Here is a 27,130-nt window from a genome sequence, read left to right as displayed (position 1 = left end):
ATCAGTCAACAATAATAAATTAATTTTCACCATTTAAGTTATGAGAAACACATAAATATTATATCACAACATTTTCAATATGCAAGACATATAGATATACGCAATATTTAAGTTAGCTAACAAAACAATAGTGCATCATTTACTCCAGTTACCATTTCTATAACAATTTTCTAATATTAAATATCTAAAAAATACTCGAATTTACAAGGAAAATTAGGGGAATTGAAAGAGTACTGATGATACATGCTCTTAGTGCACACATGCCCTAATAAATCTTTAGAGATGACTGCTTAAACTCCCAGGATCTAGACTTCTCTTTTATGTTACTTTCTGATTAGCTTCATTATAATCACTTAAGTTACTAATTAATATAATTTAAGTATATAACTGAATAATAAGCCAGGAGTTAAAGCAGTTAATGAGAAGTGCAATTAATTGAGCAAGTTTTATATCTAATAATAAAGCATTCAGACTGAAGACAGACTAAATAACATTTGTTCATTTAGTTTACTTATTAGCATAAAAAAACGAAAATGATTAGGATTCAGCCCTTTTATGATAAAATGCTTTGTTAATACATGCTGCAGTGAGGTACTGTGTAATATATCATACAAATATGAGCTCATAAATCATTTCTTTAATGCCACATGAACAACACAAACAACCCCTCTAATTAAAATGTTAAGTATGAGTAATGCTGTGCTGTAAAACAAGTCCACTTAATACAGGAAACACTGACTGAAAATCAGTGAGGAGAAAACTAGCACAAGCATAAAGCATAATCTACAGCGGCTTTTGACCAGTAAACCTCTGTAAAGCAGCTGTTACACTTGAAAATACAGACAGGAAATTCTTCCGTCTAGCAAAATACATACATTAAACATAATCTGTGATGTGCTTTTAATATTTTAGAACAACAAAGGTCCTTGGATTACATTGTTTTAACTTAAATTTATACACTGCAACAAGCCAAAATCAACAGAATAAATAACTTGGGATAGAATGAATAAATAATAAAGCAAGAAAGTAGTTTTGTGACTGGTCTTCAGACCTGATTTGAAGAAGACTGTGTGTGACATTTGAGTTATAATAGTGATGTCAAGACGAATGGGACTTAATATAACCACTGAAAGGATCCAGAAGATGCTCAGAGGATAGGAAAGTGGATGGGGATGCTTAAATAAAGCAAAGGATGACCATACAATTTATTAAGAAATATTTCTATCACATTAAGAGAGATTTGTTGCTGTTAATATCTTAACATAAACAACTGACCAGGTTTGTAACTTGTGATAATGAAGGAATATCTGTGCAACATAACAAGTCTTGTTGGTGTAAGTCTTCTTTATATTGGCTTACAGATATGCACTCAGCTGTAGCTGTTTTATTAAAAAAAAACAGAGAGAGCAAGAAAAAAGGAGATGAGTAAACTGTCGAACTCACCAAAGCATAATCAAACCTCCACAACTTTCCGAATATCTTCATCTTTACAAAAAGTTTTTCCAGCAGCATTGGGAAATCGGAAAAGATCTTCCAGATCTTGAGTTCCTCAAATGAGCTTGAAAAGCTACAACAATCTACAGCATATAGCTATGGGAATCTCCTTTCTGTTAAGGAACATGCAGGTGAACCTTACAGCAGTGTGGCTTCAAAGCGACTGACGACGCCACCCTCATGTGCAGCACTTCTTCTTAGCTGCCACCTGCTCCAGTGCAGCTCCTCTGGCGTGTTCTGGAGCTCAGTGTCCACATGATTAGCATACAGCTGTCTACTTCTGCGCGAGCAGCCCCTGACCTGACCATACACATTATTTCACAGCCACGAGCAGAGCCACCGCTTGCTCCGCGGATTTACGAGTGCCCTCTTGCTCAGAGTTCCTCCCCCGGCCTGCGGCAAGACTCGCACTTAAACGGAGCTTGAAGGACCTGGGGGTGGTGTTGGGAGGGGGAGGCACTTGGTTTTGGAATAGCCAGCGTCCATCTGTCTGGCGGTCCACAAAACAATTCCTGCTTAATCAAGCAAACATTATTGCCCCTCGCAAGTCCCCCACGTGCATGCACTTCCTTCCAGCACTGATACTCTCGCAGGCATGTTCCCATGTGGAACTGAACATGCTGCCTGAACTGAGCTTTCCCTTCTCCCAACAGTCAATCAATTAAAATGCTTAAAAGTAGTGCCTCTGTCTACAACACCTACATCCTTACAGCTGAATGCATTTCAGGACAGTACACTAGGAGTGTAACACCTAGTGTGTTTAATTGCTTAGCGTGCCAAATATTTGTTTTGGCATTAGTATTTGGATTTTTCTTTCTGGGAAACACTGAAAAAAACAAGGCTGTAGGAAAAAGAAGTGATTTTTCATTCACAAATTAAATTATAATGACAAATAGCAATTTGCAGAACGTAAACTTCAGAACTTCATTCAACTCCTGAACCAGCTTTCTGGCAAGCTATCTTCATATCTAATGTGACGGAGTAAGCAAGCTAACTAGCTTTCAAAACAACAGTGGCTTTTTGGAGATGTCAGCAGAGATATACTGCCCTGTGCACACCTTGTGGTTTGTGTAGGATGTAGGAGTGGCAGCTCTACAAGTAAATCAGAAATGCGTGCACACCACTGTTAACTAGCTTCCCATGCAAAGTCTAAGAAAAAGAAGAAAATGTTTATTCCTTGTCCAATGCCTGAAAGTTTTGGGCTAGTTTTGAGTGTTTTTGTGCAGGTTTTGAGATGTACTTGGGGTGGGAATTTTGCATGAACACAACTAGTTTCAACATGAAGCTTTAAAACAACAACAACAAAAAGTGAACAGTGCATCTCCTATTCATATCTGTATTTGTATTCATTTAGAACACATTCAATCCAGTTTAATACAAATATCTGTTCAAATATCTGTTCAATCCAAATAATGTATTCATATTCAGTAACATCCCTAGTATACACTATTTCCCATTAAACAGAAATATCAAAAAATGTAGAGATTTGTTCCTAAATCTATCATTTCTGCTTTTTTTTTTTTTTTTTATCAGGCATATTTGCACAGCACCCGTTCACACGTGTTCACACACAGCTGCCAGGCCCCACTGAACATACCATAACTCTGTGGGAGAATAATAAAAAGGGAGTCCCAGGGGTGTCACAATGAAGTTATCCTCACAGAAAAGGCCAGTGTGTGCATTATACTGCACGGATGTGTGTTTATGTCCGTGTGTGTGGAGTGGCAGATGTAACATGGGGCAGGAACAGGAGACGGGCGATAAGACAGCCGGGGAGATCGTAACTCTGTCACCGGAGACATACAAAAGTGAGAAAGAGGGAGGGATGGAATGAAAGGGCTGCACAGGAATCTGAGAAATCGGTTGGATAAATCAGAGAGACCGCCCTCTCATTGCTGATCTCAGGAAGTGGGATTAATCATGTGAAGATGTAGCTTTGTTAAAAGTGTGAAAACGTGTGATCAGAGGGAAAGCTAATAATTTCATGGTACATTTTCATGTCAAATCATCAGCTGCAATTGAGAAATAGCTTCAGGCTTCTTGTTTCAGCTGGTGTGTTGGTGAAGAGATACTTGCTGTTTATTTAAGACCTGCTAAACCTAAAAAGCCACCTAGGCATCTAAAAGACAACATGTCAACATGCAAGCTCATTTATCCACGTCTGATATGGGTGATTGTCTCTAAAGAGCTCTTAGTCTACTAAATATAGTGTGAGGCCGGGGGGCACACAAAGTGAACATCAAGCTGTGTGGGGTCATGAGGTCAATAAAGGTTATGATCCCTCCACACTTTCTTTATAAAAGAGCCCTGAACTCATGGCAGCCGCTCCATGACGGACAGCTCAGAGACAGCAAGTCACTGAAGCTACATGATGCATGCTAAGCATCAACCTAATACCTGACACACAGTTTCAGGACTTTCCTTCTTTTACTATTCCATTACTAAGGGTGCCAGTGTTGATTTTAGTACCTGCTCAATATTGCTACCAAACAGGAACTAATGTTATCTAGTGGTTGGTCTAGAACCACTGATTGTAGCTGATACTGTGTCAAACAATATGCAACACCATACGCATGAATACAAAATAATCAGTTAAAAAAAATTTAAAAATACAGAGTAGCCTGGTTTGCTGATGATGTGTTTGTGAAATCAAAAGCAACATTGTCCCAATTTATTTGCTCATATAAGATTAATTTCAAAATCAAACTAGCAACATTTTTTTTACAAGTTGTACAGAACAAATACAAAAAGAACAAATAGTAATATTTTTATTTTCTTTATCATACGGGTTGTCAGCTTAATGAAAGTTCTTAGTTTGTTGATAACATCCTGGTTTCATCATGCAATTAGTTGAAATTAAAATAATTTTCACCATGGTGAGATTTTTCAGCTAGATATAATTAATGAAATTTAAAGAAGTCTTTTATTTAGTAATTTTGTTGCAGCTAAAAATTTCTAACCAATGACTAATTAAAGCAACAACTGGTTAGACAAATCAAAAATGTTAATCCAACTGCATCCTGTATGTTGGACTTAATAACAGAACTGCTGTGTACTGAAATGATGATGCACTCACTGTTACTGTGAACCTTGTGGGTGGAAATGAACTATAACACTAAACTGCATTGATTCCTGTTTGGGCTGGTTCTTGGTTTTGAATGTGCCGTAGAAAATGCCCTTGGTGACCGATATACTAGTCTGTTCTAACCATATTATTGTATATTTCTCTGTGTGACTCTTTGATTTATCTAGGATCACTTCATTTCCTAAGATTAATCATTCTGCCCTTGTCTGGTCATCCTTCCACTGAGGCACTGAGGATTAAAAAGGCATCTGAATGCCAAATTCGGTCACTATTTTGTCAAAGTCAACACCAAACCTCCTCTAAACCCCCGTCCCTTGTGTCGCCGCAGATGGCTCATTTCACCTGTAAGCCTTATTCTCAATGATGCAGACGTAGCCTGGGGGACTACTCCACTGTGAGTCTCCACATGTGTGTATACAGGGCCGGGCTTGAATTGGATTGCACATGTGTGGGACAGTTGGTGGCACTAATTTAACAGTGATGTTTTTTTGGCACGCCACCTTAATTTCTCTGGCTCGATTAGCTCTGCGCCAGTGCCATCTGCTCCAATTAGTGAAGCTGGCCTGGAATCTAACTCTACCTCTAATCCTGAATGCACCTGGTGCTCCCTTACCTAACCACAGAGCACAGGGCAAGTCACACCACCATGTTGTACAAGAATGTCAAAATCACAAGTCTCTCTGTAAAGTCTCCCGACCAGCAGATTTTCTTACTTGATTTCCCATCAGCTGATACAAATAAATAATTAATGATGACATGAGTTTGTGATTGAATGTGTGCTTGAATCTCTATGCTTGTGTCTGGGTGAAACAGTTCAATATAAGTTTAATTACTCAAATAATCTGCAAGTCGCTTTTTGGCTCCATCTAGCATTTAACCTTTTTGCAACTACATAGAAACTACACCTCTTTCACACCCACTTCCTCAACTGTAAGTTTGTATTTTGCTTGAAAATTTATTAGCTACAAATAATTGGTTGAGTGCTATTACATTTGAGCCAGAAGCCCAAAAAACACTTGATCTGTTGATTTTTTTGCTTGCTTGACCTTGACCTGTTACTAGATTTGCTCATTTCTCAAAAAAATATCTAAAACTGATGTATTTGGAAGGATAACAACAATTATATTTAGCATTTATTCATGGTATATTTTATAATTATTCTATTTCAGTTCCTTTTTGCCAATTCCAAGAAAGTAATAGAGGCTGCAACCTCCCTTAATAGAAAAAAAAACAAAACAGTCTAATCCCTCGTGCAAATGTGCGTGTGTATGCTTTATGTTACAGCTCAGTCACTAAGGATCAAACTAAAAGGCAGACGGCATCGTAAAAGTTATTCTAAAGCAGACACCACCTCCTGTGCTTATTCACTTTTAAACATTCAGGATGAATACATTCATGGCCCATGTATTGTTGGGCAGTCTCTGTATATCTTCCCATTTCCCACACTCAAAGCCAAACACACACACACACACACACACACTGGACCACATTTAGCATGCAACACACATAAATCAGTATTTTATAACACAGAGTATGAATCACACATATTTACAATAAATAAGCCTCTCGGTCACATATTGCAGGTTTTGGATATAAATGTGACATATAAGCCTCAGTATAATCTGTACATGCATACACAACAGTGTACAAACATTTTACAAACATACAAACAAACTGATTAGAAATCAGTTATAGTGAGGTTAAAAAAGAGGGAAAGTCTCCTACCTGCATCAAAGTCTATGGAGGCAGGACGGAGGAGAAAATCATGGAGAGAGAGAGAGGACACAGAGAGAAAGCCAATTATTTAACTGAAACACACAATCAAACTTTTTAATATTTTATATGTAGGCATAAAATATCATCATTCCATTGAATATATATAAAAATCAATGAACATACTGTTTTTTAATCTTATAAAACCTCTGTCCTTACACACTTGCCCCTTTTCCAACATGATTCTTTAAATATTAAATATATCACAATGTTTACTCCTTCTAGAAGCCACCTGAGATCATTTTAAAGGGCAAAAGCTGGAAAATGTTGACATTTTCCTTTAAAGGTACAGTTAGTAACATTTTAAAAGTGTTCTAGACCTATAATACTATATAACTAAATATAACTAAATATACCTTTGATTCACATTATTGCCATGCAATGTATATGACTAGTTTCATTTTTCTGAGCTGCACCTAGAGTTGTATTCTTCCCTGGCATATGTAGTTTCAACAGGGGGATGTGGGATCAGCTGGGGAAGGCTTGACAATGTTTTGTCAGCTGCAATTTGCCTCACAGATGGCAGAGGACTCTAAAATTACAAACGGCTCCTTTAAACGCACAGCATCACTATGTTTCCATCAATGAGTAATTTCATAGCAATGTGTGATCTCTTCCAAATATAAGAAGATTCAGGGACATGGGGTTTTTAGGGACAGTTTGTGGATGCAGATTAAAATCAGGTGAAAGTTCAATTGAATACATTTTGGACTAAAATACATTGAAGGGAAATGATTATTATGAAATTGTGAATACAAATTCAGGAGCTAACTTAGCTGGCTCAGTATACCAATGCCCTGTTGGCTAGCAATGTGCTAACAGATGGTCAGTGCCTGGGTGGCAAATAGTGTGGGCATGTGTGTGTGTGTGTGTGTGTGTGTTTGTGTGTGTCATGAGGTCCAAAGTCCCTAGGCTAGTCAGGGAACTGTACTTTATTTGTATGTTGATAAAATTCTACATAATAGACCTTTAAAAACAAATACTGCAATACGTTAAAATGATCGATCTTGATAAGGTAGTCATGCAGACAGTTTATCATTCTAGGTATTTGATCATAACTTCAAAAATTGTCATTGAAACACAGTTTCTCATGTTGCCTGGATTGGATCTTCCCCCAAGAATCAGCCAGAATTTCCAAATTATTAATTGATACTAAGAGCAAGAGAAAAAGGCACTCACAGTGTGATATCCAATCACATGATCACTGAGCCCAATCATATCAGATTTCTGGATCATACAGACATGTATTTCTGATGTACACTGGCTGAAATGAGAGGAAAGACGAGCGGCGCTTACCCGCTGCTGGATGATGGCATGCTGGTGCTCCATCACTCTCTTCTCCATGGCCGAGTCGATCACCAGCTGATCCAGCTGCAGCCAGGACACACACAGCAGAAGAGTAAACACCTCATACATCATACATACCCACCAGAGCCCATACACACATTTATATATGTACAGGGGAGTTTTTTAGCATCAGTTCTCAGTTTTGTAGCTGCTAGTAATAGTAAATATTATTGTATTATTGTCCAAAGTACTCAGGTCCTGGACTTGGACTTGCTTATTAATGACTTTTTAATGAGGCTTAGACTTTGACTTGGATTTGAAAGTCTATTTAACATGAAGGAATTTCACTTCCCATCCTGAGACCCCAATTTGGACTTTACTTGGGTAGCAAATCAGAAACGTTTACCTTTACTTAGGCTACTTTCACAGAACAGGCAAAAGTGGCCAAATCCAGTCTTTTTCTTCAAATGTGACACCGATTTGTTACTTGTATGGTGTGTGTACAGCAAAAAACACATTGAATCTGACATTTTCGATTCCGATTTGGGCGACTTTCATTTGGAAATGAAATCAGATACGTATCAGTCAGGTTGGAATTCATGCAACTTCAATCCATAATTTCACGCTATCGGGTAGGAAAGATGAAGGATAACAGTGAAGGAGAATTTCAGTGGTAGGATAGTGAGGTAACAGACCTCATAAACATTTGGGGTGATTAGAAGGCACATATCGCAACTGCTCTATATCTGAAGAGATCTCAAAAGAAATGTCTGAACGTGGCAAAAGGAGAACCTGGCTGAAGTGCCAAAGGAAAGTTAAAAGATGTAGTAGTAGTTCAGTGGTTAAGAGGTTGGTCAGAAGGTGGTGAGCTCAAATCCCAGTACTGCCAGGCTGAGATAAAATGTAAGTCACTCTGGATAATGGTGTCTGCCAAATGCTGTAAATGTGAAAGTTTAAAAACAAAATTTAAAGACATCAAGGACACGAACCAAAGAAGTGGTTGAATAATGTGCCCTTTTTACAGTGAGCTTGAACACATCACGTGACACATTGTTCCTTCGGGCATGTGGGTCAGTTTAGAAGCGTGATCTGTTCAGACTAACGTCAGATACAGGCCACATCGAAGACATAGTGTGAACAGTCTAACAAAAAAAATCAGATTTGGTTAGTAAATTGGATTTAGGCCACTTTTGCCTGCTGTGTGAATGCAGCCTTTAACTCGGCTTGGACTTGAGGAAGTGACTTGGCTACACACAATAACAAGAATTAATTTACATGCTAAAAATATCTCTGTTGAAACATCTTTATTTCATTAATTATCAAAATTTAATTTGACTCAGTTGCTACTTACATAAGGAATAAAACAATTTGAAGCATACTGTTATAGGAAAATCAACAACAAAGTGCTTTTTTTCATCTTATGCCACAGCAAATTGCCAACACAAACAATTTTTGTTACTTATGAAAGAACAACACATTGCCCTTTTTATCCATTTGTAGTTACTTTAATGTTGTGGAACATCTGTGAAACAAGCGAGTTCCTGTTATCACTTATGTTACAACAGCTATAAACAGTTTCCTCACTTGCCTCCTTTTTTCTCCCTTGAATTTATTAAGATGTTACTGAGAATCCGCAAGACTGTTAGTCCTGAAGGCTTTCTTGTATCGGAAAACTTAAAGGAATAGTTTTAACTCAGACACTAGAGACCCCATCAAAAAATGCTAAATCATCTCTAAATCATCTAAAATGCTAAATCATCTTCTTGCAACAATTACATGTTCCTTTAATCCACTATACAACTCCCAGTGTAAGTTATTACTATAGAAATTATAACATACTGTGTTAAACAAGCACATTAATTAATAAAGTGCAGCTGGAACTATTATCAGAGCTGCTGTTATAGACAATTAACCAAAGCCTTCCAACCAATCAGATCTGAGAATTCAACAGCATTGGGGTATAGTATTAATACAATATTGATGCTTTATGTATAGCCCTTGTGTAAAGCTAAATTCTAAATATTCTGTTCACATAAACACCATATGCTTCATCAGTTTTTCAGCATCTGCAGCACTTGGTAGTATTGGATTAGCAGATCTTCTCTTACTAAGTACTGTATAATCCACCCCACACGGTCTGAAGAAGCTGCCAGGGAACAGATTAATCCTTCTTTTAACTCATTAGGTCTGTGTTGGTGTGTAGCTCATGTGGACCACATGATGAAGCAACACCTCACCTCAGCAGCAAGCTTTTTCATGTACGGGTCGAGCTCATCCAGAAGGTTGTATCCCTGCTGGAACAGCGTGTACTGTGCATGCATGAAGGACAGCATCTATGAAAGGCAAGGAAGGAAGGATCAGAGAAAGAGAGAGGGCACTATTCCATCACTGGTGCTGAAACTGTGAAGTATAGACACAACATTTGTGTCCTTAGCTGCAATGTGTTCACTCACGTTGCTGTATTTATAACCTATTTTAGCCTAGAAAGAAGGAAATCACTCACCGAGTCTAGGATTTCAAACTTCTTTTTCGCCTGTAAAACGTTGATCTGTGGAGAAAATGAGCTTAGTTAAGACATCTTAGCAGCATGCAAAGACTAATCTGAGCAAATGCACCAGAATACAATTTACAAATACTACTGCGCCACTCAGTGGAGCGAAGAAATACTGCAAACTCTGCGTTACCAAGATTACACCTTTGGTAGTCTAAGAACATAGTAAAGTCCAGCATAGACCTAGACAGAAGTAAATCTAATAAATAAAAACAAGCACCAAAAAAACTTAACATTTCATATTTATTTATATTTATATATTAATATTCATTTATATTAAATCCGTACCACTCAACCCAAATTCTCTTTAGCATATCTATGCTGTATGCGTGATTACCCTGAGCAATAATGTCAAAATTACTCCTGTACTGATAACAGAACAGAGAACTTGTTTACTGGAGCTGACTTATAAAGGAAGTCTAAGGGCAATTAAAATTAAAGTGTACTTCTGTAGAATGCTTTCATGAATGCAATACCGATTTACAGCTAAATCTTCAAATTGAAGCTGTAAATCTTTATATATTCCCACAAAACCTTGAACAAATTATTTTTTACTGTATTTTTTCTTTTCTATAAAACTACATAAGAAAATGTTTGACTTGAAACACTTTCTGTCATGTATATCGCATCCTAAGTATTTTAATATTAGGGTTGTAGTTTTGAATTTGTGTTATATAGTCAAGTATTTTAAATGTTTAGTTATTGCGACGACAACTGCCCTTAGACTTCCATTACAGTAGATAATAGGTTTTCTGTTCTTTTATCAGTACAAGGAAGTGCGTGGAAATTCTTGTCTGCTGTAATCCCACATGCACTACAGATGCCATAGATTAAGATGAAAAGCATGGGAGTATTCCTTTAAGGTAAGTCCACCAAGATATGCTTTAAATGAGCTTTAAATGATATGCTTTGCACTGATTAGAGCTGAGTCACTGCACTTGTTGCTAAAGATCTGGATGCAAGTTTTTTTTTAATAAAGTAACAACAAACCCAAATCAATTCAGTCACAGATAACTTATGTCACTCATATCTAGAGACATGCTGACAACAATGACAGTGTCTTCAAGTGAAAATGAGTACAATGTGCTAAACCGACAAAAGGTTTCCTGGCTAGGAGACACAATATTTTTGAGCAGGGAAGGAATCTTATGTCTGATCACTGTTACCATGGAAAATTGAACCTCATGAGTGTATATGTCAGGCCATACTACTACTTCCAGGTTACTTCCTGCTAAATAGAGTATTCAAAGCCAACACATGCTTTGCCTAATTGCGAAGTCTTGCCAATCCTAGTCATGGTCTGAACCGTGTATACTGTGATTGCCGTTCTCGTGTTTTGACCTTTGCCTTGCCTACTCTTTCGATTTGTCCTTTGATTGGATACTGTGTTTGACCATAGCTATCATTATAACATTGAGCTTTGGACAGTGTTTTGGCTTGTTAATAAATCTGTCTGCTCATTTTTAATACTGGATCCATGTTTTTGCTTTTTTTGGTTGGTTAGTCACCTGTAGTACATAGTCGAGGGCGAGTTGTCGGAAACACTTCCGGGTCACGATAAGTGCACTGCTGGCTTCTTCCACTTCGTGTGGCTTGTTGCGAGGAGCCTGAGCATTTTTCACCTGTGCTATCTCCATGTCCTCCCGCACCTTGTCAAATTGCTTCTTTGTGTCCTTAAACTTGCGCACATCCCTGCATGGTGGAAAGAAAGAATCATTAGAGAAGGGGAATGAGTGATTATGGAAATAAAATAGGGGATTCTTTAAAAAAAAAAACCTACTTACTCCTTGACAAAAGTGTGCAGTTGCTGCTTAATGGACCTCTGGGCCTGGTCAAAGAGGATCTACAGGAGACAAAGGAAAATATCCATAAATTTCGGATTGATGTATTATTTAACATTTGATTAAGGTAACAGTTCTTTTCCAACATTTAGTAGAAATAAACCAAGCATTTGTGTTAAATGACCATAACTCTGGAGCAAATTCAAAACTCTGGGACCACCAGGTTAAATCCCAATGTTCTCATGCTCCCAACACACCTGACCCAGGGTTTAACTATTAGAGTGTGAAATTGTGCAGCTCAGTGGCTCCCCAGCCTTAGGCTATACAGCAGATCTTCACAGTATATGACCACATATGACCACTAGATGGCAAAGTTGCAATTGCAAAACCAAGAAAGCACTAACCCTGACACACCTTACTCTTATTCAAACCCCCATCTCCCTCATTTCCTCTTTTCAGCTTTGTATCAAGCTCTATGCTGAAGTGGATGCATGAAATAAAAGGGAACAGGGTGCTGGAAAGCACAGAGTCTGGGACTTTTGTCTAAAATAATGTCTCATTGAGGGCAAATAGAGAAAGAACCAGACAATAATCTACACTGGACCAAAAATGAAGGAGCTTAAGGGAAACATGTCTCCATGTGTAACATGAGTCTGTGAAGGCTGGACACAAGTGTGAAAACTCAACCTGTTCAATCCATGAATTGTTGTCAGAGATGCAAGCAGGGGACAGAACACAGGCAGACAGCAACAAACTAGCATGATCCATAAATGAATAGAAGGATTCCTCGGTCAAGAGCAGGAAATAATTCACACAGAACTGGAAATAGAAAAAAAACGAGCCTTGGACGTAATGCTAGAATTGCACAGTATGACTTTGCAAACATATAACAAAACAGTGTATAAAAAGACATACTAATCATGGACTAAACACAGAACAGGTGAACACAATAGTTCACCTGTAAAGTGGCAGTGACAGGACTAGAACTGAAACAAATGCGCACAGCAAAACAAACAAAGTGCAAACAACACGTGGAACTGCATCGAGTGCTGAAAGGGGGAATTCGTGACACCATGTCACATGCTAAGCTTGCTCATAAATAAATGAGACAGATACGAGGAAAACAGGATGCAAAACATTAGTTCATCTTTGCATATATGGCTCTGTTGTGAAGTTGACATTATATAAGATACAGAATCTATCGTTCTTTTATCACGTTTCAAGGAAAATTGCAAACAGGAAAATGTGAGAGATATATAAATTACAAATAAATCTGAAATGCTAATCACTAGCGTTATTACACTGCATCCTAACCTTTCCCATTCCTTAAGGATCCTAGACTACAATCAGCATTTTCCCTACCACTAAACCCAGAAACAGCCACTACACAGCAGCCATCCATTACGCACAGGCGATCTGAAGCTGGTTGCTCTCTGTTTCATTTAATTAGCCAGTATATGTGGATGTGAGTAGTTAACAGCTCCCTACTGCTGTGCGATTACGTCAGACAACAAAATGGACTGGGTTTCCGGTGCCATTTCAGGCTCTTCAATCTGCATTCGCCAACATTTACTCTCTTTCGTTCATTTTCACACCCTCCTCTGCATCTCTGGATATATTTTGCATGCTTCCTCCATCTCTCCCTCCCTGTCTCTCTCTCTCTCTCTCTCTCTCTCTGTCATAATCTGTATGTCATATCCTTATGTCTCTCATTATTGGGAAAATAGAGAAATCTGCTGAAGACGAGATCCAATGAACCACATCTAGTATTCTGTGGTGAAATTGTAATTAAGACAGTGATGAATGAGAGAAGAGAGAGCATGAAAGCAAAAGCAAGGAAGAAAGTGTGAGTTTCATTGTGGCCTGAAGCCTAAAGCTTTTAGAGAGAGCACCAAGGCTCCTTGATGTAGCGCCAAGCATTAATACGCAGCAGCAACCGGTCGCTCACGCATCGCAGTTACAAAGAAGTAGCGCACTGAGGTGCCTTTACAGAACCTCAGATAACCTCCAGGAAAAGAAAGAGGCAATGAAAGAGAGATGAAGAAATCACTAGAGACATAAAGAATGAGCAGAAGCGGAACAGAGGAGACCTGGAACTGGAAGATCATTAATTGCGCCAAGATGTTGCAAGTGCTACCCACATGTGGAACCTCAATCCAAATCTAAATCCAAGTTTTTTTTCTCAGGGAGAGAAACCAAACGAGATACATTTATGACAGGCATGCAAAATTTGGTTTAACTTGCATGTTAAGTTGCACATCAGAAAGAAAACAAGGCTCATAAAAGTCTCCAACTGGACTCCAAAAGAAGCAAGCTATCTCAAAAGGCTCTAGAGCAAAGTCAGAGACTTAACCGACAAACAGTCCACTCCTACTTCACTCTTTCTTTCAGCATTTTGTTTGATTTCGTTCTGGAAATTGCTTCATAAAACTGAAAAATGACCTTGCACTGCTGGAGTTTACAACATGTGCCATACAGTCACAGCTCCACCACCATGAGCTTGTGAAGAAAACATAGAAATGGCTACAAAAACAAAACCTCAGGACTCCCTGTGGAAGCAAGATGTGAATTCCAAACCTAGAAAGGTCACGAAGGTCCGAGGTCAAGGTCACTCCTTGGCTAAAAATCATGCCAACGTCTTTCTGAATGTTTACTGTGAGAAACCCTACACCTTAGAGCGAAGACTGTCAAAGAGGCCTGTGACATAATTACTGGCCTCTTTGAAATGCAGAATTCGAAGATGTTTTGTTATTTTGTGAGACCTCCATGGCGCGTGATTTCCTGTGAAATTCAATATTGATTTGCGCCGATTCGAACTGCACAGCAAGCTGTCGTAAAACAACACCAGCTTGGCTTGTGGGAGTTTTCCTGTTGGTGCAAAGATGACGACTGTGCGGGTGACTAAGAGCCGCTGTTATGCAATCAGGTCCCTCCGCCGCCGCAGACAGTAAATAAACTGAGATTGAGCACTGATCCCAGCCATGATCCGGGCTCATCTTACATCTCTCATCTGGGGATGGCAGCGCCTACACTCTTGATGGCATAAATGAAGGTCTGTTTGAGTCAGCGTGAGAAATGTGAAGCGAGGGGTTGCGCAACACTCCTAAAGAGTATTAAGGTTCTCACTGAACCACAACATAAGCATGTAGCGTAAAAACAATACTTGTTACTTTTATCTCTGTCTGAGAACATATTTTACCGTCCAAAGCTAAATACTTCAGTGTTTATACACAGCATAAAGACATAATCACTGATAATTATTATGCACAAGATGACAAATAGGGATACATGTCTTAATGTTTTTAATTTTGCCTGTATCTGTGCAAAGCCATTTTTCTTACAGTGCATTAGCATTCTAAGTCTTATTTAATTTCATAGCTGATTTTTTAAAAGTTTGCTATTTTTTCTAGAGTATTTTTCAGAACCCTCAGCACCGATCATGTATCTTGATGGTCATTAAAATCATTTGAGCTGCTCCTCTGAGTCAAAATAATAATATTATTATTATTATTAGCTCTGGCTTTGAGAAAGTCTATATACAGCCCAAAGACGTAGCATTAACCCTAGTATTAGCCTTAATAATGTAGCTCCTACTTCTTCTGCTTACATCATGTGGAAGAATTTCGGGGAAACGGAGAACTTGTCATTCTGCCGTCAGTGCGATTTCACTTCGTTTACTAGGAAAAAAAGGTGGGGGTAAACTATTAGCAAATAGTTCTGTTCATGTTAAGCATTAGCACATCTCTTCGGTTTATACATTTTATTTATCAAAGTGGGTTGTACATTTTATTTTTTGAAATTCCTTATAAACTGCAATGTAAAGCAAATAGTTTAACTTATTTTAAGACTGCATATCTTTGAATGCACAGCTTGCTAATCACTTGACACTGGTCAGAGAACTCAGAGAAGTCCTGCTCTCAATCACCAAGCTTCTGATTGAACACACCTGCATTCAATCAGCCACACACACACACACACACACACACACACACACACACACACACCCATATACGTACACATATGGACCCTTCAAACAGAGACTCTCATCCATTCATGTTTTGCGAAGTATACACTCAGCTTTGTCTTGTACACCTGACTATACCAAGCCTCTTGTTCCTGTTTTGCTTCTCTGATTTTGATCTGATCTGTCTCACGGTTTTTGCCTTTGTCCTGTCTAGTTTACCCTGCTTACTGATCGCCTGACCTTTTGGCCTGTTTTTGACGTTTTGATGTTTTGACCGTACAGTTTGGATTAGTTTATCCGTGTTTCGTGCATTAAATATTATGCTTAACCGGCAGTTGCATCCATCTGCACCTTCATTATTTGACAAAAACTTGATAGGTGGTAATTACGGTTAATCCTATATGATGTGAATGTAGCACAAGACCAAATAGTACATTGTTACTCTTATGTATTTTATATTAAAGCATTCATGTAAATCAGCTGAGCAGCATGGTGGCAAAACATTAGCGCTGTTGCCTGACAACTCCATGGTCCCTGGTTCAGTAGAGTTCGAGCTACTGTCTGTATGGTGTTTCACATGTTCTCCCCATGTCCACACAGGTTTCCTCTGGGTTCTCCAGTTTCCTCACACCTCCCAAAAACATGATGGTAGGTGGACTGGCTATGCTAAATTGCCCCCTGATATCTCATCCAGGGTGTATTCTCAACTCATGCCCAGTGTTCCTGGGATAGGCTGCCAACCCTGACCAGGATAAAGACGAATTAATGTAAATGAATTGCTAGAGGTGTTGTTGTGGTGCTAAAATGAAGCTTTCCCCAGCCTCTGCTGTCACTAGTTCTTGGTTCCAGACCAACAGCATTTTGGTCTCTAGCTCTTTCAGCGTAGCACCGAGCACAGTAGTGGCATCACCTTTACAGCCGAGGTGAGAAACACACATCTCCACCACTCTTTCTCTGCCAACAATCCTCTTTCCTCACAGGATCACAGTCTGACTATGTGCCAGACAACAGCAGTAGTTTTTAGCCAACTAGGTGGAGAAGTTTTCATTTTCCTGGTTGTACCAATTTTGGCAAAAAGATCTGCTTCTCTAGTCCTGTACAGGAAGGACACATCCCTGTGTTTTATGCCTTATAACTCTGTAATCCAGCACCTCTAGTGATGAGGATAAAGGACGAATGAAGAAACAGCATTTGGCTTATATATGCAATAAATAAGCTGTGATCCAAATCTTTGAATTGAAGGGTTGGACACCAAACCTCACATTAGTTACACACACACACACACACACATACACAAAGCCCTCGTGGTGTAAAGCGGACATCAGGTTGCAACCAAGGTCTCTGGATTTATGAGGCAGAGAGATTAGATCTATTGCAAACCGCCGGGCCTGTGATTTACAGAGTTGCAGGTTAACTGCTGTGACCCAGAGACAGAGACAAGAGTGAATTAAACTGATGGCCTTTCTGCTCAGGAGCATCTTCTCAGGTCTGGGTGGTAAATAGAAAGGAGACAGTGAAAGGGATTAGGAATAACCATCAATCATTTTGTAACGCAATAGCCCAAATAGCACTTCAAAAACAGCAGTGACCTGAGACAGAAAAGCCAGATAGCTGTCATCATCAATTGGACGCTTTAACCGACTTTAGTGAAATCAAAGGACTGCGACTCTGTAAACACGTTACACATACCCGTAAGCCTATGACCTGAAAACATCACGCCTACATGCTCAGCCCCAGGAATGCACCGTCTCTACCGCATCTGCACAAAACAATTTATCACAGGAATAAACTTGCTCCATAAAAACGGCACAGTGGTGGCAAAATCTCACAGGAAAATACGGTGCTAGACCTGAAGGAAAGGATCAGCAGTTTTTGGGCTGACAATTAAAAAGCCACAGGCCCTTTATTCCCCAACCAAGGAATTTCCTCTGCTCCAGAAAGCCAGTCAGCTCTGCTGTGCTACAGGTACTTGTTCTGTGTGTGCTGAACAAAACAAACGAAGCCTAATTAGTGACACTGGGTGATTTGGGGACATTTAAGAAGAAACAGCGAAGCTCTCAATGGATTCAGAGGAGAAATCAGACAAAAAAGCAAAATGCTAAGTTATTTAAAACCTATATACAACCGCTTCCTCTGTCTTCCTCCTCTTTTTTCATTCTCTCTTTCTCATGTGTTGTGTTTCCAATTATATCAGCTCTCAAAAACAGGAAAAGAACTTTCTCTGTGTCAGCAATATATTCCATATCTGACTTCCAGATTAAAGGAATCGCGTCTTTCCTCCACGCAACTGTCACTTGATCTCATCATACACATAAAAGCTTGATAAATTGCTGAAATAAATGAAATATAATACATTATCTTTCCATCAAGTTCAAGATACACTGTGATTGGTTACAAAGGAGGAATTCATGATTTATTGAAAACATAACCAAAAAGATGAAATGATACCCTTTGCAGCAGTGCAACTGTTCTCTTTTAGTTATAACTAATGCATTCTGGGTAAAAGGTAGCCTTTCATCCTAATCGGGGATCAGCTTCAGTTAGACAAATCTGACATTAAACTTACAGATCGGTTTTTATGATTTGTTGAAAACAAAGAAATGGAGCATATTCCATTTCATTCCAGTTCATCAAATCTAGCCAAAAGTTACCTTAAATGAAAAAAATCTAATTCACACAAATTTCCTCCTATCCCATTGTGACCTATTAGCCAAGATATGCTTGGCTAGATAACATGTAATTGAAGTTTATCTCACCCAAAATCTTTTCTGTATCTGCATCAAATTGCACCTATTTCTTAAGCGTTGTGTGTCACACAGACTTGGTGTGTAACATTATGGATGCAGCCATACTGGACACCCGGGATCACTTTTATCATAGTGCAGTTTGGAGTTATTCCATCCCCTAGGCTCTATCTCCCAAAGCTGGAAGAAAGAATTATACTGGAAAGCTGGAAATAGTTCAGTCTTGAACGTTGAATCTTAATTGATAAATACAGACTATCCCTACTTTCATTCCTCTTCAATAAGCACATTATCCAGCTGTATTCAGAGCCTATCCTGGGAACACTAGGTTTGTGAGGTGGGAATACACTCTGGTGGGATGCCAATCCATTGCAAGGCAATACACACAGATTTAGCAATCCACATACTGCCATACTTTGGGAGGTGGGAAGAACCCGGAGAACCTGGAGGAAACCCACATGGACACGAAGAGAACATGTGAAACTCCGCACAGATGGTAATCTAAGCTCAAGCTTCAATTGGGAAACCTGGAGCTGTTTATGTGAAAAAGTTACTTTTGAGCATTTGTACATTTGCTACCCAGTGAGATAGTTATAGGTACAGCCCATTAGCCTTGTAACCTAAGTGCAAAACATCAGACAACAAACATGGTATAAGTAGAAATTCTTCTTCTTCTTCTTCTTTTTTTTTTTTTTGCCGAGACATTCCTTTGAACCAATCTAAGGCACACTGCATGTAACTAACTCTATATCAGCATAAACGGGAAGCATGTGGAACACATCAGGCAGACGTGAGGTGAAACACTGCATGTAAAGCCAAGTAATTAGGCTTTTTTTCCCATAAATTTCAGCCTAAGCAACAAGGTTTCACAGTAAAGTACCCAGGAGACATGCTCGCCTCACAGGAAATTATGGATCATTATGCCATTTCTATAGGAACACACTGTATGTATGTATATCAGCATATCATTTTTATTAAGGTGTGTGCATTGTGGCAACCAAGGGAGCAGAGCTCTAATGACTCACCATGTGGTAGTTGACGATTTCCTGAAGGCTCTCTCCACATTTCTCCAGAAACTCCTACAAAACACACACAAATAGATACACAATATTATACACCCTGAGATTACAGCCTCTCAGGATGAGCCAATTTAGATCATTCTATTAGTGAACAGGACGGAGATGATTATAGAAATGAGCTAAAACTATTATCTATACTTAACAGGTGTTGTTAGATGTAGTCACTACTCCAAATCTTTGTCATGAATTTGTTTTGTAGTGCAAATGTATTTGTTTTACAACTGTTCCAGTTTCGGGTATCATTGTGAAAGAATACATAACTTACAGAGATCATTTCCTCCTTGCAGTGGTGCGAAAGGTCTCGAATGCCATTGATAAGGAGTTTATTAGCATTGGTGTACGCCCGGCCAGCCTCGATCATCCCGCTGCACAGCTTCACCAGCTGATGAAGAGAAAGAGCGAGAGAGACGCCTGACGTCACAAGGTTTAATGTTGGGACGGTAGAGGAGAAGGAGAATTAGGGTTGACACTGAAATTATAGCATTCTTAAATGTGTTTGCTCCTGGATCACCCTGCAATTATCACCTCACAGCATGCGCAAGCGCTCGCATAAACACAAACCAGTCAATGCTGATTAGGTGCTAGCCTGCAGTGTGGCTTAATACACATACACACACGCAGCAGGAAGGGCAGTTCACACAGACACACTCACACACAGGTTATGTCAATGGCAGAAGGCGGCCAATTAAATTATACTGTTGTAATAATGAGTTTATTAGATGTTGTGGAGTAATGTACTTTTACTCCATATTTTAGGGTTTTTTAAACAAATAAATGATTTATTTAGCATTTTTGGAAGGAGTCTCCAGAGTCACTACTTCGTAACAGTCAGAGGTAAAGCTGTTCCTTTAAGTTTTTCGACAGAAGGAGGTCTTCAGGATGGACGATTTTTGCAATAACATGACAAGCTAAGTTTTTTTTGTCTTATTAAACTCAAGAGAGAAAGCTGTCATAACATTATAGCTGCTATAATGTAAGTTATAAGAGGAACTAACTTATTTCATGGATGTTGCACAACATTAGATGTAACTATAAACAGCTAAAACATACAGTGTGTCATGCTTAAAATAAAGCATTGCCAAATTGCTGTGGTATCAGAGGAATAAAACACTACAGGTTGTGCTGTTATTGGAAGATAATCAACATCAGGGTGGTAACTGTAACTCTCCTTCACCTTGGGCTGTATCATGCCACTGTGTCATTGATTATTTTCCCGTCATGTTTTTTTAGTTCCTTGCATATTTTTATGCATTCCAAATATTCAGTATTTTACACGGACATCATTCAGTTTAAGAATGAATAGTTAGTTTGAACAAAGATGATAAAATGAAGCAATCAAATGAAGCATAGTTTAGCATAGTTTATCTATAAAGGTCTTTTTTGTTATTTGTAATTATTGTTATTCTAACAAAGCAGGAGTTCCACTTGGTTCCACTTGTTTAATCAATTTGGTTTTGGTTATAGAAATGAATAATGTGTGCTATTTGGAATAACAACCATGCAACCACATTGGTTCTTTGTGTCTTCTGACATAATTTGCAGTTTGATGATTTCGAATGCCAGTATCAAACCACTGAAAGCCTGAATCTGTTTATCATGATTTAAAATGAGGGCTTCTATTTTTAGAGCATTTTCATGAAAAGTGAGCACTTCGATTAGCTCACGGCATCCAGATGCCATTATTTTCCCCATAAATCTTTCTTACCACAGACTCTGTGAAGCAAAACCAATTACACTGATGTCACTGCCTGCAATCCCTATACATTCTCCTTCTTATAACCTTATAAATTAATAACATGGACACAGGATACTGGAAAGCTCTCAGTGTGGCACTTGTCTCTTTGCAATACACAATGAAACTGAAGCTGCTGCAGACTCGCTCTAATCGTGTTAGTGGGAAACTGGAGCGTATATGACATGACGCACATGGATGTATGCTTGTTGATGTGTCAGTGTGTAGTAGGACAATGCTGAAGAGACAGAGAAATAGGAAGGACTAAGTAAAGGAAAAAAGAATAGCTACATCTTTCAGTTCACGGCACTTGCATGGCTTCAGATTAGGCATAAGATCAATTAGGCATAGATTTGTGTTATCAGGATTTACACTTTCGAAAGCGCTCTGTGATGAACACCCGAAGCCCACCCTGTTCTCTCTTCTGATCCTCGCTAAGCTGCTACAATCTGACCTGGGATTTAAATCTTGCATGACTCTGTTCCTTTACAAATCTGCTATGATCACACACAGTGATGCTTTTCATTTCCTTACACTTCAAAAAGCGCCAATACATTTTGAGAAAAATTAACCTCAGGTTTCCATGGTGCATTAATATCAAAAGCCTGAGCATTTGACCGAATGGTTGGTGTGATCTCACGTGCCTTGTCAAGTTTGGCCTCTATGTCGACCACATCTGTCTCCACCTCATCGATGTTTGCTCTGGAAAGACAAAAAAGAAAACACACACATTCTTGTTAGGCATCATCATGATACTGAAAAACAGCTGTAGACCCATGAGGCCCTGCTTAATTCACCATGATCACAGTTTAGCAGTGAAAATCTTCAAATAATAACAAATAATGATGAGTCATATTGAGACTCATACCATGTGGTTGCATGGGAGAAGAGAAGAGAAGATTTGGATGTAATTAAACCCTGTATCTCCTCCTATACAGTTCCTATACAGTGAGGTAGTATAATTAGTGCTATAGAGCTATAAGAATTAGACCCAATGGTGCCATGCATGAAATATAAAGCATCACTTCACAAATGTAACACAGTTGCACAGTTGCAGCTGCTCATTTCTCATTTTGTTTATGTAGCCATTACTAAAAGCATAGTGAACTCAGAGCACATAATAGTAAGCATTATATAAAACACACTGTTTGTTACTAAAAAAAAAAAGCTTAGCTCAGATTCCATGCTGTGCATCCGACTGCCAGACTCAACTGAATTCCTCAGCTTTCAGTAGCTAGCAAACACAAAACATCACCACATGAGCAAACTATGACTCAGTAGCTTCCCCCTGGAAGCATGCGGCTAAACATAATTAATATCAGTTGATGTTCAGAGCAGTTGGAGCTCAATGGATAATGCTCTGGAGATAGGGTTTAGAAGATTGTTAGAGCCGATTGTTAGAAAGCATGCTGTCTCAATTGAAAGTTGGTTAAAAGCATCCACCAAATAAATAGGAATGTTATCAAACTTCCATTCCTCAGATAATTTGTGGTTAGATCATGACATATGTATATTACAGATAGGAAACCTAGTGCAACCCTGGAAAAGTCAACCTGGCGGAATGGCTGCGCCAACGTTGGCACGATGGATTTAAAAGTATCTGAACGTCTGTTGGGCCTGGTAGCGTTCACGTTGGCCCAATGGACAAAATTATATTGGAGCCCAACATTGACCATGGAATGGCTGATGCTGGCCCAATGTTGGCCCAAATATCAGTTTACTACCTGGGATTGGACTAACACTGACTAATACAGACGCACTGCTGTTACACAAATTGTCAAGATCTTACCAAGACAAGAACAGGTGAAAGCTCTGAGTTTACACTTTATGACAGACATTATAACTGCTAAACTGCTGGCAAGGTTCGTTTACTGTTTATTCCAGTTTAGTGTTTAGCTTGACATAAGTTCTTAGCTAATGTTCTTAATATCTGGCACTGCTTAGGATCATTTCTGTTCAAATGTATATTTAGCCTGCATACTTTACTGAAATTGAAGGAAAATTGATTCATAGACTTACAGAGTTACAGACGATTATTGAACAAATCTCACCGTTACCAATGTTATGCACATCTGTGCATTTAGGTTTCTTATTATCTATGATGTAGCTATCCTACAGTTAACAGTAACGTCCTCCCCTTTCGTATTTTTCGTATTTGCAAATGGTGGTGATACCCTCTGATGTAATCTCTCCAGCTCTGAGGCCAGAGATCATGTGAAGTCACAGCTGTCCTCGTTACCCCTCCTTGACTCCAAGAAGCACCCGTTCATTAACCTCACATATGGACACACACACAAAAACACTTACAAAATGAAGGAATATGTGCACTCAGGGGTCGGACAGCATGGTAACCCAAAAGGCCATGGTGTGGTGGGAATGTGCTTCCTGCTGAGTGCACTTATAGAGTCGTGACCAATCATTAATACTCAGTTAATTCTTCCCAGCTTCACTGTGTAAGTTTTGTAATTATTTTCGGTTTATGCATAGTATTCTTGCACTAAACCCCCTACTGATTCCCTACTAAAAAAGAAACACATTTTTAGCACCCCATGCAGCAATAAATCCGTTTAGGCACAGTTTAAATGCCTATTGTGTGCATTTGAGCGCTACGCATAACTGCACAGTGGGGTACAAAGGTTATGGCTGGGCCCGTTCCTCCTAAGTGCACTAATTATCCACACAGCATGGACTCATTATACAAGAGTCAAGACTCAAGATTCAACTTCGACCTTCAGAGGAAATCTCATTGGTGGAAGTCTATGGAAAATAATACCCGTACATAAAGTCACTAATTCCTTCCATGCAATGACGACTCTGGGGACAGGGTGAGTACGCATAGTTCTGTCCAGAGCAGCACTTCCAGGAGGTGTGGTATTGACAGCAGGTTTGTTTTTGGCTAATTCCCCAGCCAAATCCTGCATGATCTGGGCTAAATCTAGTCTGAAACGATAGTAACATGCTGCTGTACTGCAAAAAAATAACGCCCTCACTCCCAGCTCAAGTGGGATTTAGTAGTCATGGCCTTTGTCAGTTTAACTTTGATGGCCAAGACAGCTGAGAATGAGAGAGAAAAGCAGCTTGGAATGCAGTGTGACTTTTGAGACAAGGCTGCATGGATGTCACATTCCTGTGATTTTCACCTGACTATTGCCCAGACAGCTGAGCTGAAAAGACCACCCTGGTTCTCGAAATGCCACGCAGAGATCTGTTCAAAGCCTCTCAGTCAAAAAAAACAACTACATATCGTTTTCAATATGTATATCACAAATAAAATGCAATGTTAATGTCATGATAGGTCGAATGAAATCTCATAGCACCATATACCATATGAGAGCTCAGTTACACATTGATCTGCACCAGCTGTTGGTTGAACCATACTGATCATATTTCATAATTGTGACCTGCTGTAATGCAAAGATGACACTGATGCCATTATCAGAATGTTAAAGGCACACATTAATATCTGTGTGAAAAACCAGCAAAAGGACAGAAGGCTGAAGAGAATGATGATGGTAATCATGGGAGAAGGGACTCGGGTTTGCATCTCTGCTTCAGTGGCATTGTACAGCCTCCCAGCCATCCGAGAACTATTCTTAGCCCCACGTGTCTGTACCACATGGGGCTTTTCCAGCTCATCTCAGGCCAAAGCTGGCATATTGGTTCAAACCAGCTGAATCAGACACTTACGAGCCCATAAAACTACAACAGACAGTATAAAATTCTTGGTTTTTTCTTTTAAATATAATATTTAGGATTTGATTTGACCTCCATAAGTATAGGCTACCACCATAACTGTACCATATACCTGAATATTGCAAATACCTTTATATTATATTGTCAACTTCAGAATTATTGGCACCCTTGATTTAAAAAAAAATTATTACATATAAAATAAAGAGCATATGTTACCATGAGTAATATTCTTAATAATATTTCAGTACATTTTCCTAACATATGAATTTCATTTTTGGAAAAAAAAAAAGACCAAAAAATGATTTCCAAAAAAATTATTGGCACCCTATATAGCATAGTGTACTTATGTTCACTGCTTATGCTATTTTTATATACATCATTCTATTATGTTAAAAAAGCTCTTTTTATGTGGTGATAAATGACAAAAGAATGTTACATGTGTGCCTCATTTGCACCACAAGGAAACTGTCAAAAGCAACAGTTTCTGGGGACTGAGAACGACTGATAATTCATTAATGTATGTATTATAATAATTGCAATTTTTCATTAATTTTAGGATTGTCAATAATTTTACCACATACATAATTGAGAGAAATTATTATTATTTAAACCAAGACAAGTATGATTTTATGCTGTATTATACAATAATGCCAATAATTCTGGAGTTTACTATGTAGTTTCTATCATGGTTGGTTGAAAAAAATCCTGATTCTGAAATAACTGCAAGAACAACTGCAAGAAAATGCAGAAAAACAATGCTGCCTCAAAGTAAATTCAATTAAAAAAAGCTAAGACAAAATGGTACACTGAACTTAATGCTCCATGACAACTGTAAAAAAACAAACACAATATCTAATTAAAATTTTATACTGTAATGTCAAGAATTTGTTTCATCATCCATTAAACACTATGAAAAAACATTTTCCTGTTGACAATTACATGTTACAAATCAGTAACTTTCTTGCCCTATTTGTGAATGCATTTTCATTTATTGTTTTTTTTTTTTTAAATGAGGAGAAATGAAACAGCAAGTGGTCACTAAATTCTTCTACCTCTCTGCTGTACTGTCCTGACCATTGTTTATTTTTAAGGTTCTTAAAAGGGCTCTCTGTCTGCTTTATCACAAGTTTGTTGGTGGCCCTAAGCATGTTTTTACAGGCTGTTAGAGAGAGAGAGGGAAAGTGTTCATGTATGTGTCCAGTCTCAATACTAACCCTATGAGACTGATGCAAAAATATCAGAACGTCCTTTAGAAAAACATTTTGTATTTAAAGCAAACAATTTACTCTGAGCTCAAATCATGCTTTTGCAATGTCTGTTTTGGAAGGACTACATAACTAATTCCCTACTCTTTCCACTTAATTAATTTGGCTCCACGTCCTTGACCCTTTTTAATCCGAACACACACACGCACTGTTTATCACCCCTGCCCCAGGCAAGATCTGACCTTAGAGTCCACCCAGAAATTCATTGTTCCAGTGCCAGCTGCTTGTATCCTATACATCCTCCATACTGGGAATACTGGGAAGCTGCAGTGGCACGGGACAAAGGCAAAACACCTGCACGTGGTTAAAATGCTGCGTTGTCTCAGCACATTCCCGCATCCGAGCGGCCGCTGGAACACTGACAAAGCCCGGGCTGTTAGTAAACGACCTCAACTGGCTAAAACAGCAGCTGATTTCATTCGCCTGATGACTAGGGCCTTCAGGGAGAGGGCTGAGCATTTTACTGAACATCAATCTATATTCACATGTGTCTGCCCTTTACAGACCTCCCTTTATGAGCAGGCAAAATAAAAGTGAGTCCCTTTATCTAAAAAAAGACAGAGAGAACAGAGAATCTCTTTTTTGTCAGTAGGCAATACAAATTGTTTAGGGAGAGAAGTCTGACTGGTATAGCCAGTCAGAAAAGAGACAATGTACTTCCAGCATTTGCATTGCTTGTATT

At 38.8% G+C, this 27,130-nt stretch overlaps 1 protein-coding gene across 1 annotated transcript in view; it reads right to left on the bottom strand.

Annotated features, from left to right (window-relative positions):
• The window catches only part of acap3b (ArfGAP with coiled-coil, ankyrin repeat and PH domains 3b), a 55,730-nt gene that overhangs the window by 8,916 nt on the left and 19,684 nt on the right, over nucleotides 1–27,130 (bottom strand). Inside the window, exons 2-10 of the mRNA XM_026935574.3 lie at nucleotides 22,135–22,192; nucleotides 20,024–20,140; nucleotides 19,705–19,758; nucleotides 11,975–12,033; nucleotides 11,699–11,882; nucleotides 10,143–10,187; nucleotides 9,877–9,972; nucleotides 7,649–7,723; nucleotides 6,305–6,316 (exon numbers count right to left, since the gene is read on the bottom strand). Coding sequence (XP_026791375.1) covers nucleotides 6,305–6,316; nucleotides 7,649–7,723; nucleotides 9,877–9,972; nucleotides 10,143–10,187; nucleotides 11,699–11,882; nucleotides 11,975–12,033; nucleotides 19,705–19,758; nucleotides 20,024–20,140; nucleotides 22,135–22,192 — 700 coding nt within the window. The remainder of the gene's footprint in view (nucleotides 1–6,304; nucleotides 6,317–7,648; nucleotides 7,724–9,876; nucleotides 9,973–10,142; nucleotides 10,188–11,698; nucleotides 11,883–11,974; nucleotides 12,034–19,704; nucleotides 19,759–20,023; nucleotides 20,141–22,134; nucleotides 22,193–27,130) is intronic.

This window comes from Pangasianodon hypophthalmus, chromosome 20, assembly GCF_027358585.1.
Source record: "Pangasianodon hypophthalmus isolate fPanHyp1 chromosome 20, fPanHyp1.pri, whole genome shotgun sequence".
Classification (NCBI taxonomy): Eukaryota; Metazoa; Chordata; class Actinopteri; order Siluriformes; family Pangasiidae; genus Pangasianodon; species Pangasianodon hypophthalmus.
The sequence above is the reverse complement of the archived record's forward strand: the minus strand, read 5'-3'. Positions and strand labels throughout refer to the sequence as shown.